The sequence below is a fragment of the Somniosus microcephalus genome, chromosome 1, assembly GCF_052327205.1.
Source record: "Somniosus microcephalus isolate GS21.2 chromosome 1, FLI_Smic_1.0, whole genome shotgun sequence".
NCBI lineage: Eukaryota > Metazoa > Chordata > Chondrichthyes > Squaliformes > Somniosidae > Somniosus > Somniosus microcephalus.
In genome coordinates, this window is record NC_140987.1 from 207,364,893 (window position 1) to 207,378,316 (window position 13,424).

The 13,424-nt window shown below is 45.7% G+C and overlaps 1 protein-coding gene across 4 annotated transcripts in view; it reads left to right on the forward strand.

Annotated features, from left to right (window-relative positions):
* Positions 1 to 13,424, forward strand: part of LOC147124559 (EGF-like repeat and discoidin I-like domain-containing protein 3) — a 367,544-nt gene that overhangs the window by 80,938 nt on the left and 273,182 nt on the right. For 3 of the 4 annotated variants that reach the window (XM_085989340.1, XM_085989347.1, XM_085989355.1), the window contains exon 2: positions 11,920 to 12,048. In XM_085989340.1, the coding sequence (XP_085845466.1) occupies positions 11,920 to 12,048 (129 nt within the window). The remainder of the gene's footprint in view (positions 1 to 11,919; positions 12,049 to 13,424) is intronic. The other variant, XM_085989352.1, reaches the window with a different exon arrangement.

Consider the following 13,424-nt stretch of genomic DNA (forward strand, 5'->3'; position numbering starts at 1 on the left):
AGCAGATGTGGAGGCCCCTTGCTCACTTTCCTGCTGCTCCTGTCTCGACACCTTTGGCGGGCGTCCTCTGGGGTGGCGAGCCTGTGAGGGCTCGTCAGCAGTCTGCTGCTCCTGCGGCCCTGCAGGAGTTGAGACGTCTATCTCAGTTGGGTATGGACTCCAGCGGGGCTCTGACTGAGGGCTCTGCAGTGGCATGGAAGTGTGAATGCTTGGAGAGGAGCCCCCACTTCCTTGAGGTCTGCCACCAACCTCCCTCTCATGGGTCAGGTCCCCCTCAGTGCCTGCAAGTGGCTTGAGAGCACCTTGCTGCATATCAGGGGGGCCATGGGGACCCGTATCTGCGATGGCAGTCCTACTCAGAAGGACTTCCATGAAGGTCTGGTTTCTCTGTTCAATAGATGCCCATTGCTCCTCAAGAGATGTCATTCTATTCTGAACACTCACCATGTTTTCCATACCCTGGCGACTAACCTCCTCCATGGCCGTAGCCCTCCTCTCCTCTACCGTAGCCAGCCTTACCACAGAGGCAGCAATCATTTCCACGTAGGTAGCCATCCTTTCCATGTTTATGCATTCATGCGCCAATGACTCCACAAAGGCTCTGTTCATGCTCGCTATGGACTCCTCCAGTCGCTCCACACTCGCAGCGACCCTGGAGACAAAACCTGCCAGAGACTCCTGCATCTGTGCCTGGAGTTCCATCACCTCTGATCTTACGGATGGACCCAGAGGCAGAGGGCCGACATGCAGCTGAGCCGAGCTGGCAGAGTCCTGCGCCCTCCGACGAGGACTCTCCACTGCTGTCCCTGTCTCCACAATCTGCCGATGCTCACTTGTGAGCTGTGATACACCAGGTGATAACTCTACTCTATGTCCTGAAGGTCCCACCGAGGTGTGAGTGTCTGCGCTGGTGCTGGGTGCGCTTATTTCTGCTGACGCTGCGTCCTCAGAGGTTGCAGATTCCTCTGAGGAGTCTGGCTGCTCAGGCTCTTCCTCCTGCACACTGGGGACGGGGGCTCTCGATGGTGCTGTGGGGGAGTCAAGGAAAAAGTTAGAGATGTGATTCCAAGGTTACATGCACATTGCATTTTGCAGATGATCATAAGTCCATATGATATAGCTTCAGAATCATTATCAGCGACTCAAGCAATGCCAATGAGAGAGAGGGAAAACTATTCTGTCACCAGCTTGTGGGGATGCTCCTGCCTGTCCTTCCCCAACTCCCGCATCTAGGTCAGCCCCGACAATCTCCAGGACGCCTTCCTCCCAGGGGGTGAGCTGGGCTAATGAGGGTGGCCCTCCTCCTGTCCTGGCTTGCTCTCTCCTGTTGTGAGCTCTCTTTTCCTGCAATGAGGGAGACAAGTGGAGTTTGAGTGAGAATGAAGGAGCGATTGCAGAGATTGCATAGCATAGATACTTAGAAGGAGACAAAGATGAAGTGAGGTTGCAAGACCAAGGGCCCTCCCTGTGTGTTGTCAGTTGTGTACAAAGCATCAGAGTGAGAGGGAGTGTGAGGGCTGCATGGTGGAATAGTTATGTGAATGTGAGCACAGAGAGAGACGGAATGGGTAAGGGTGCATGGATGTGTGTGTCAAGTGGGATGTGGAGGGAGAGATTGCTAAAGCTGAGTGCTGGTGAGGAAAGGCAATGGGGATCAGATTGAGGGTGATGGAATCTTCATACAGTACTTACTTTTCCAGTGCGATGAAGGTCATGGAATTTTTTTCTGCATTGCATCCAGGTGCACCGTGTGAGCCCCAAGGAGTTGACTTCCCCTGCCACCTGTAGCCACACAGTCTTGGTCTGATTGGGAGGCCTCTTCCTCCCTGAAGAAGGGACCAGGACCTCCCTGTGGGCCCTAGCATTATCCAGCAATGCCTGGAGTGAAGCCTCATCAAATTTGGGGGCAGCTCTTGCCCTCCCGCTGGCCGTTGCTCCTGCAGGCTCCTGTGCCATCTCAATGGTGAAGTTTGGAAGCCTGCAGAAGTAGCAAGGCTTGCTGTGGACCCTAAAAGCAGCAGCCATGACGATGTCATATTCTGCGACTTTCTGACTGGAAATACTCAATTGCCAAGGCTTCCCACACGTTGGAAATCAATTGGCCAATTGAGTGAAAATTGCATCAATCTCACGGACCCATTTAGATTCGTGTGGGAAACACCAAATTCGGGGAACCCGACAATTCCCCGCACCTGAGTTAAAATCGAGCCCTAGGCGTAGGAATGCTCAATTCATTACAAAAAGAGATAGGGGGTTAGATTGGATTACCCCCAAAAAAGGGTGTGGGGTTTGCAGTATCTGCACCTGTTCATGGCATTGCAAGCAGCACGTTAAATTTGTGCTTCCTTTTTTAAGTGATTGCTGCATGCAGCCAGCATAACTCCTGCTGTTCATTGGCTGCACACACCAGCAGCGGACCCAATAACGCGAGTGGCTTGTGTTACTTAAAGGCAGCCTGCACCTCTTAAAGGGGATGTGCATTATGGCTGCAAGTGGTGGGAGATTTTTCAAAAAGTCAATTTTGGCTGATACATTGAGCAATGGCTGAACATGCAAGAGAGCGAGCACCAAGATTTTCTGACATTGCACAAGAGGTCTTGGAGGTGGAAAGAAGGACATCCTGTATCTGCAGGGAGCAGGAGGCCCTCCAGATATATGCTCAGGAGGCAGTGGGAAGAAGTAGTGGCAGAGGTCAATGCCAGGAGTGTCGCTCCAAGAATATGGATGCAGTGCAGGAAGAAGTTTAATGATCTGACTCGAGTTGTCAAGGTGAGTGAGTTCATCTTCAAATTGCATACCATACCAACTGTACCACTAGCCTCATCCACTGCTCAATTCACTACACCCCCATCAGCAAACCTGTGGAACCCACCATGATGCAGCGTCTGATGGCAGGTGTTACAGCTTTCATTGCAGCACAAACAGCTTCCATCAAAGGTCTGCTTGCTGTAGTGGAAGCTCAGACTGCTGCCATCGTGGCTCTGGATACCACTGTTCAAAGGGGCTTCCAGGGCATCACAGCAGTCCATCAATCTGTTCTCCAACAGATCAGCAGGATTGCTGAGGTGCCACCCCGGGTGAGTGGTAGTGGCTCCATGAAGCATGAACCTGCTGTCCTCTCTCAGGATAACAGTATTTGTGCTTCCACCCCTGCCACACTGCCACTGCCCATGCTGTTGCCTGTCAGTCAGCCAGCCCAAACTGCTGCAGCCCAGGCCAAGGTGATGCAATTTGCAGCCGGGCCTTCTTGGCTCAGAGCTGCTCGAGGTCGCCCTCCAAGGCCATCGACAGTCTCCTCAATTGAAGGTCAGCAGCCTTCCACTTCTCATGCTGCAACCACTGGGGAAGCACCTCGTAAGAGCACTAGGATAGGCAAAGGTGCACGGAAGGCACTAAGAGAATCCACAAGGATGATTTGTTTATTTTGTATGCATTATGTAATTGAATTTATAAATAATTGATTAGAATGTGCATTTTCTTGTGGTTTTTAATTTTTGTGTTGTCAGGAAGAGGATGATGTGATGGTCAGTGATAGAGGAAAGGTAAGGAGTATGGGTCTGTTGGTGAATGGGAAGGTGTGGTTGAAGTAACTGGTATCGCTCATTAATTATTTTATCACGTAGAGCTTGGGCAGAAAGGGGCTGTTTATGTTGTAGCCTCCCTTCCTCCTCCTCCATTTCCTGTTGCACTTCTGCCTCCTCCTCCACTTACTCCTCCTCCTCTTCCTCGTGCTCCTGCTCCTTAGCTTCTTGCCTGGTAGGTGGTGGCAAGGGCTGCTCCCTCATAATAGCAAGGTTGTGCAGCATGCAGCATACTACCACAAATCTCGATACCCACTCAGAGTACTGCAGGGCTCCGCCACAGCGGTCCAGGCAGTGGAAGCATTGCTTGAGGACACCAATAGCGTGCTCTGTAATGTTCCTTGTGGCAGCATGGCTCTCAGTTAGGCCTGCTGTGCACGTGTGTGTAGGTTCCTGACTGGAGTCATGAGCCATGTCATGAGTGGACAAACCTTGTCGCTCAGTAGCCAGCCTTTGACTTGCCATGTTGGGTCAAATACAGGTGCCAAAGAGGACTGCCGCAGAATGAAGGAATCGTGACTACTGCCAGGGTAACAGGCATTCACCTGTGGTCTCACACCAGCCGCACATTGAGGGAGTGGAATCCTTTCAGTACAGGAAAATTGCAGAGTTCATATGAGACGCATGCAAAGCAATGTGCGTGCAGTCAATGGTACCCTGCAGCATGAGGTAGCCTGCAATCTGTGCAAACCTTTGTGCTTGCTCTGCCTACCTGTCTTTGGCAAGAGGGAATGAGATGAATGTGTTTCTCTGTGTATAGAGAGCCTCAGTGACATCCCTTATGCACCAGTGTACTGCAAACTGTAAGTTGTTGCTTATATCTCAAGTAGCACTCTGGAAGGAGCCAGATGCATAAAAGTTAAGAGCCACGTGCACCTCGACAGCCACAGGCAATGCTGTTCTTGCCTGCTTTGAGGTTGCAGTTGTGGCTGCAGCAGTTGGCAGATTTCAGTCACAACCTCTTTAGTGAAGCGAAGATGTCTCATGCATTGGTCCTCGCTGAAGTTGAGGTAAGAGAATTGCTCCCGAAAGACCCTTGGCAGATATGGCCTCCTGTTGAGTGATGTGCTCCCCCTCCTCCTCCTCCCTCTTCTGGCAGCTTGTCCTGCTCTGTGTGGGCTCTCTTCATTCTCCCAGTCATGCTCAATTCCCAAAGGAAGTTCTACCAGGCCACCTAAGCAACTTGTTTCCGCACAAAATTTTAAATGAACAGTAAAGTACTTCAGCATCAGCCAGCCCAATCCCTGTAGACTATTCAAACTTGAGCCAAGTATAGAAAAGCTCCAAAAGCACGTACAATTGCACCAGCAGCCAGAAGAAATAATCCAGCAACTAACCTGTAAGTAGCTCATGATCCCATTAAATAGCTGGTGGGAGGGTACTTCATTCCATTTACTGTACTTAGATTTCCAGAAGGCATTTGATAAGGTGCCACATCAAAGGTTATTGCGGAAAATAAAAGCTCATGGTGTAGGGGGTAACATATTGGCATGGATAGAAGATTGGCTAGCTAACAGGAAACAGAGAGTAGGCATAAATGGGTCATTTTCTGGTTGGCAAGATGTAACGAGTGGCGTGCCATAGGGATCAGTGCTGGGGCCTCAAATTTTACCATTTATATAATTGACTTGGATGAAGGGAGCGAAGATATGGTTGCTAAGTTTGTTGATGACACAAAGATAGGTAGGAAAGTAAATTGTGAAGAGGACATAAGGAGGCTACAAAGAGATATAGATAGGTTAAGTGAGTGGGCAAAGATCTGGCAAATAGAGAATAATGTGGGAAAATGTGAAATTGTCCATTTTGGCAGGAAAAATAATAAAGAAGCATATTATCTAAATGGTGAGAGATTGCAGAGCTCTGAGATGCAGAGGGATCTGGGTGTCCTAGTGCATGAATTACAAAAGGTTAGTATGCAGGTACAGCAAGTAATTAGGAAAGCTAATAGAATGTTATCGTTTATTGCAAGGGGAATTGAATACAAAAGTAGGACGGTTATGTTTCAGTTATACAGGGCATTGGTGAGACCACGTCTGGAGTACTGTGTACAGTATTGGTCTCCTTATTTAAGGAAGGATGTAAATGCATTGGAAGCAGTTCAGAGAAGGTTTACTAGACTAATACCTGGAATGGGCGGGTTGTCTTATGAGGAAAGGCTGGACAGGCTAGGCTTGAATCCACTGGAGTTTAGAAGAGTAAGAGGTGACTTGATTGAAACATATAAGATCCTGAGGGGTCGGGACAGGGTGGATGTGGAGAGGATGTTTCCTCTTGTGGGAGAATCTAGAACTAGGGGTCACTGTTTAAAAATAAGGGGTCGCCCATTTAAGACAGCGATGAGGAGAATTTTTTTCTCACAGAGGGTCATGAGTCTTTGGAACTCTCTTCCTCAGAGGGCAGTGGAAGCAGAGTCTTTGAATATTTTTAAGGCAGAGGTAGACAGATTCTTGATAAGCAAGGGGGTAAAAAGTTATCGGGGGTAGGCGGGAATGTGGAGTAATCGGATCAGCCATGATCTTATTGAATGGCGGAGCAGGCTCGAGGGGCCGAGTGGCCTACTCCTGCCCCTAATTCATATGTTTGTACTGTTGTGTTCAGCTTTGCGAGGTTAAGACAGGGTGTTGGCTGAAGTGTGGGGTTCAAAAATGGCAGCAACTGGTATAAAATCAGCATTTTACACTGATTGACATCATAACCCGTCTGCTTGCTCTGCATGCTGCAGGCGGTGGTTAGGTGCACACACACAAACCTCTTTACCAAGATGGCGTGCTGCGCCCTTCTCAGCGGAAGTGTGCACATCTCATTTTCGAGCGTTAGGTGGCCGCATAGCGCCTAAAAAAGGGAGCTACACAGCTCAATTTATCTACCATGATCTTTAACTAGTGGCATTGGAGATCGAATTGTTTTTGTAACTTCAAACTTAACACTTAAGAGATTTATTTTCTTCAAATATTGCACATTTACCTTCTCTCTGTCTCTCTTCCACTCCCACCCACCCTTTTAAAAGGGAGATCTTGTAGTGGACCTACTACTTATCCATACCAACATGAAGTAAACTAGCTTTTTAGATTGGCTTCACAGATTTATTATGGCTTTGATTTGATAGAAAAAATACCACTTATAGTTCTGCCTTGCCTGCAAAAAAGCACATTACCTGAAATTCTGGCATCTTACTGCTGTCTTGCCTCATTTGGGGGCTTGGGAGAAGTGTGATGTCATGCACTTTTACAGAAGATTTGTCCCTTAATTGATCTTAATGTTCAGTTTGGAGTTACACATTCATCCAGAGTTTAGATCCCAAGATGTTGATTACATCTCATTTGATGTCAGTGACTGAGGTTTTAACATCCTTGGCTCATTGTGCATACTGAGGTCTAAGTGGCTTGTGAAGAATTCCATGACCCAAGCTAGCTGAAAAAGGTAGCACAAGAGTGGGAAGTAACCATGGGGACTAAAAGGCATGATTTGTTTTGTCTAATTTTAGTGGAGTGCTGTAGTGTTGCATAATGGGTAGAACGTCACTGTTGATGTCGAACACTAAAGGTATGCTTGAAGCTCATAATGACCTTTTCATTGTATTTGTGCAAACAATATCACACAAAAGTAATTCTAAGATAAAAGGCTTAAGGTAATGTTTTTCACATAAGTGCTCACCACCCAGCAGCTGGCCTTTCAACTAGGACTGTTGTCATGTAGCTGTATCCAAGATTATCCTGACATTTCTTTGCATGGCCTCAACTCTTGGTATCTTCTGTGGTTTATTGCTTTTATTTGAAAATGGGGAACCAAGCACTGCAATTCCGGAAGCTGGTACCTTTGATGCAGGAATAAGGAAATTGGGCAGGAGGAGAGAAGAAAAAGGATATGAATCTATGAAAGGAGGGGTTCTAAATTTTGGAGAGACTGAGGAGGTGGATGGAAAGTTTAGATATAAGAGGGGGATCATCAAGGTCAGTAGGTTTGTAGCCAAACTGCCACATGACAGAAACACAACCTCTTATTGATTCTTTATTATTCTGTGTTTATTGACTTAGTGTATTCTAATAAACAGTGGCCCAGAAATTCGGGTCTCCATGGGTGAGTACGCACGGGGTACTCACCCGTAAGCCCAATGGAAGTGCCGGTTCCCTGCATGCACTGTGCATGTGCGGGAAACTGGCACTTCCGTTCCCCTGAACAAAGGGGTTCAGAGTTTGAACGTGTGCGCGGGAGAGGCTACATGTGCGCATCGAACTTAGTTTTTTTTTGCAGGTTTTCCCGGGAGGGTAAGTCTGCAGAATTTACACATATAAAAAGCAGGCATAAGGGCAGCTTTTTACAAGGTAAGTGGTGAATTAATTAAAATTAAAACATTTTTTCCACAAGTTTATTATTTTTAAATACTTTAAAGCAAGGTATATTTATTTTTAGCCCCGTTAGAAAATAAAATTATTTTTTTCAAAAATTTAAATTATTGTTTAAAATAGTTATTTCATGTAATTTATAGTTTATTTAAAAAATGTGATGTTTTTTAAAATTTATTTGAAGATTTAGTGATGTTTTGGGGCCATAGTATTTATAAGTTTTGACAGCTCTTCCTGTCAATCTTATGAATGGAGCATTCCCTGCTCCGATTGGCTCCTCATGGCCCACGTGATCCCAGGGGACGCTTCAAACTAACTGCGCCCCTGGGATACGCAAGCACTGCGCGCCGGCAGCTGGAGCAGGCCCAGGATCGGAATCCCACGCGGCCCCACAGCTCAACGGCTGGCGCGCTAGGTAAGTGCAGGTCGGGGACTTGCACCTGCGGGAAGCCACCGACCCGAATTTCTGGGCCATTTTCTCCAGTGATAACACTGCTTTCCTTTGGATATGTTTATACTCTTTTAGAAGTTGGAGAAAGAGGTCCTCAGGAATGAAGGAATCGATGAATGCACTTTTATAGGGTGCCTTTCATGACCTTAGGACATCCCAAAGCGCTTTACAGCCAATGAAGTACTTTTTGAAGCGTAATTACTATTGTAATGTAGGAAATACGGCAGCCAATTTGCACACTTCAACTCCCACAAATAGCAATGAAATAACTGACCACACCATTTGTTTTATGTATTGGTTGAGGGCTAAATGTTGGCCAGGACAATGGGAGAATTCCCCTGCTCCTTTCTGAATAGTGCTGTGGGATCTTGTACATCCACCTGAGTGTGCAGATGGGGTCTTAGTTTAATATATCATCTGAAAGACAGCATCAGCCTAGATTATGTGCTCAAGTCTCGAGTGGGCTTGAACTCACAACCTTCTGACTCAGAGAGTGCTGCCAACTGCGCCAAGGTTGATTGTGTCGTTCTGTGTAGAGGGTGGCCCACAGTAAAAATAGATTTTGAAAAGAGGCTGGTATAGAATGCCTCCCCATTAAGTCCACTTAATTAATGTGATGTGTAATTGCTATTTGTGTGCACCCCTGATGGTTCAGTGTGAACAGTTGAGCCTCACATCCAGGAAGGTCCTAAATGTGGTCCCTGGTCTGTGCAGAATTAGCTGTTCTTAGGGTAGTGGTAGAGTGCTTCAGTTACCTTCAATGCTCCTGTGTCAGGGAAGGAAGATTTGGCTGCTTCACTTTTAAATCTTGTGTGATAGAGAATGAGTTGCATTCTTTACTATAGCCCTTATGAACAATTACATTAATGGCTTTTACTCTCAGAATATTATCATATCTTTGTTTCTGTATACATAGATGGACTTTGTAAGTAAACTCTTCAAAATGGGTTGTTAGAAGTAGATATTTACTCTGCTACTATTGGTTACTAACTATGCAGTTGTCCTTGTCAATGTCTGGTTTGGAAACTGGGGATTCTTCATTGTCACTATAGCTAGGTCAAGAAAGGAATACTCAGGAATCTGATACAACCTAGTTGCAGTTGAAGAGTACTTGGTTCAGACCCTTTATATGTGGAGGAGTGCACTTATAAAGATTACAGAGAAAAATCTTGTCTACGTGCTATGTATAGCAAAATTATAATTGTTTTCTTCATAAATAGCCAGTGACTGAAAAAACATTTACTTTTCGGACTTGTATGAATGAAAATTTATTGTGGGAAAATCATACCTTTGCAGACACTCAGGCTGAGATTTTCCGGGGGGGTCAGCAGGCGTGATTGGTGGCGGGTCGGGTGGGAAAGGGATTTTTTTCCCCAGCGGACCCCACTGTGAACCCGCCACCACACGCCTTTCCCTGATGTCGGGTCTGTCAGCGCTAAACAGACCTGACACGCAGCGGCGGGGGACCCAATTCAGGTAATTATGAACTTGTTTAGAGCCACTTAAGAATGAATTTCAGCTCACCTTTTGATTTTATGTGCTTGCCCATAGGGTCCTTGCTGCTCAAGGATCACATCTGTTAAGCTGAGGTGGGAGATGAATGGCCATTGAATCAGCTGATTACTTGACAGCTTGAAATGTGCTATAAAATCTCCCATCTCACAGCTGTTCACTTTCCAAGGTTAGAAGCTGTTGCTTACTGCATTTGGGAGAAAGATTGAGCTTTATGCAGGTTGCAAGTGTTTGGAGCAAACTCTCTATCCAGTGTCAGCTCATTGGAACAACCTCGCTCACCATTGCCAGATCGCTTCTGTCATCTCAACCTCACCTGCCATCTATTCCATCAGCATCGGTGCCCTTGAAAAAATCTCACCTTGGTCCTCAGAATCCCACCACTATCAGCCCCAATACCAGCAGCACCAAGCACACCAGCAGCACCAACAACAACACCAACCTTCTCTGCAATCACCTGATGCTGCACAGGACACAGGGCATCAGCACCCGACCACATTGCTGCCCGGCAGGCCAGGGATGGCCTCACCATGGCCACATTTACTTCACTTGATGCTGTACACCCTGGCTGCCACATGATGCACCAGGTTGGTACCACCCCACACCAACACCATAAAGCATCCCTACGATGTCCAAGCCATTCCTTTCACACTCATCACCATTGCGGGGGGTACCGTTATGTCTCATCATTCACTGCAACTCACTAATCCACTTCCAAAGGTGCACACAAATCTGTCTAAGAACACAAAGTGTTGAAAATAAAGGTTTCAATGGTTGAAACCACATTAACAGAAACTTTACATGAACATTGAATAAAACACCCAAGTGCCTACCCTTGTGTGTTGTTAGTTGATATGATTGCACTAGGATGAGTGTGAGTGTGAGGGGTGGCTAGTGAGATGGGGATGTGATAATATAGATAGAGAGGGCTGGGTGGAGGGCCACGGTAAGTTGGTGTGAGTAAGGATGTGCAGGAGTAGGGTAGGGAAGGCAGAGTGATGGGGATGCGATGAGAGGCACAGCAGGATGAGGTTGAGTGTGGCTTTGTACTAATGTCTCGTGATCTACTGAGATCATTGAAACGTTTGCGGCACTGCACCCAGGTCCTCCTGATGACATCCCTGCTTGTCCCCTCCTGTGCAATGTGCAACCAGGCTGTGTTGATCTCCTGGGGAGTTCTTTTCCACCCATGGGAAGGGAAGAGGACCTCCCTGCCTGCTGTGACTCCCTCCATAAGCATATGGAGGGAGTCATGGGAGAGCCTGGGTGCAGCCCTGTGCCTTTGTGCAGTGCTTGTCAGTGTTTGCAGCACCTCAATGCTGTAGAACATTTACAGCTCAAGTGTCAAAATAAAGTTGGCCATGGTCCCTTTAAGGAAACCAGCTGATGACGTGTCATCAAATGACATCAGCAGACCCACTTCGTCTAATTGGCTGGGAAATGCACTGGGTGGGCTTAAGAAGCCCAATCTCGGGAAATTCATTTCAGGCAGCGGGATAGAGCCAGCAGTGGGGTCAGGACGAGCCAGCAGTGTGGTCGGGACCCACCATCGACGTCGCCCGCCACGGACCCACTGAGGTCAGCAAAATCGTGGCCTCAGTTACTCTGCAGTAAAACTGTATGCTAATTTACAAACCTGTAATACTACCCTGATACTGGGTTTTGCACCTAATGTTACTTGACAGTTCTTTTAACATTGCAAAAGTCCATTACAGCACCATGTACAGGCATAAGTGGTATGGCAGGTACATGTGGGCACTTTTAAAATAGGAAAATGCCATAGGAGAGGCTGACATAGTGTTTTACCATTCATTTTGGAATGGGTTGTTAAGATTCACCTTCCAATTTTAATACATAATAGATTATTTCCCTGCTGAAACTTTGCCTACTTGTCTTCTATACTTTTTCTTGGCGAGTTGTCACAGTTGTGTTTTATCAATTTGTCTTGATCTTTTTATATAAATTTTCTGATCTTAATACTTTATCATGACATTATCCCCTAATTCTTAACCTTTTTTACTTCTATTAACAGGGGAAGTATGTGAACCCAACTCATGTGAGAACGGTGGCACCTGCATGACAGGGTTGGCGGATGAACCTTTTTCATGTGAGTGTCCCGATGGATTCACAGGTCCCAACTGTTCTAGTATTGTGGAGGTTGGTAAGTGCAAGCACAGACCATGGCAACACCTCTTTCTTGCATGTCTATCTCTTCTTTGAACTTCTAGCAGTCACAGAATGTTGACCTTTGTCATGTGACTGCCTGGCTAATGTACTCGTGTACCCACTGTATTTCTTGTTGCCTTGCCCTGTGTTGTCTGTATTTTTTAATGCTTGTGCTTGTCGGTATTTGCACTATTTTACAGACCTGTCCCACAAGAGTAACTGTGAAATGGTCTAATTGAAAGGTTTTACGGTGTAAGAAGTTTTTTTTTAAGATAATCAGATTTAGTGATAATGCAATCTTTATGAAATATTTTTCAGGGGGATAACATTACAGTTAAGCATTGACCATGTTCTATTAAGAATGAAATAAGTTTTACATGGACGTTACTGTAACTGTACCACAATCTACACATCAGCTTATCTCATTTGTAAAACTAAACCTTGCAAGGAACTTCATTGTAATTACTTCAGTCAAATTAGTATATGGTACAAATGGAGGGCACTGAGATACAATTTGTAACTCTTGGTGCTGATAATATACATGATATAATGTCTATTAAATATTTCATGGACATTCCATGATATAACTTTCTAAGTAATGGAATTAGTTTCCTTTGAAAATCAAGACAGGACAAATATTTTAATTTTAAGGTAACCTAAACAGTTATCTATCCGTATTTATCATTTTTTTCTACCAGAGAAGTACTCTTTCTCTGAAATATACATTGGAAATTGTTGTGTGTTTGTGTGTATTCTGCTTTGACTTTTGCAAAAAGTTTAACATTACCAAGAATCTCTGTGGTCATATGTGGTTTGAAACTAAAATTGTTGATAATATTTTAAGTCAGAGAGACTGCACATAATCAGACAATTTTACATTCAGATATAACTGGTTCCACCAGGACTACTTGGCTCCAGACCTCATTACAGCCTTGGTCCAAACATGGACACGAGGTGAATTCCAGAGGTGAGGCAAAAGTGACTACCCTTGACATCAAGGTAACATTAAACCGAGTGTGGCACCAAGGGGCTCCAGTAAAACTGAAGTCAGGAGGAAACCTCTCCAATGACTGAAGTCATACTTAGCACAAAGGACATATCATAGGCCAATCATTTCAGTCCCAGGACATCGCTGCAGGAGTTCCTCATAGCATCGTCCTAGTCCCAAGTCTTCAACTGCTTCATCAATGACCTTCCCTTCATTATGAGGGCAGAAGTGAGGCTGTTTGCTGATGATTGCACAGTATTCAGCTCCATTTGTCATTCATCAGATAATGAAGCAGTCAATGCCTGCATGTAGTAAGACCTGGGCTGATAAGTGGCGAGTAACATTTATGTTATACAAGTGCTAGGCAATGACCATCTCCAACA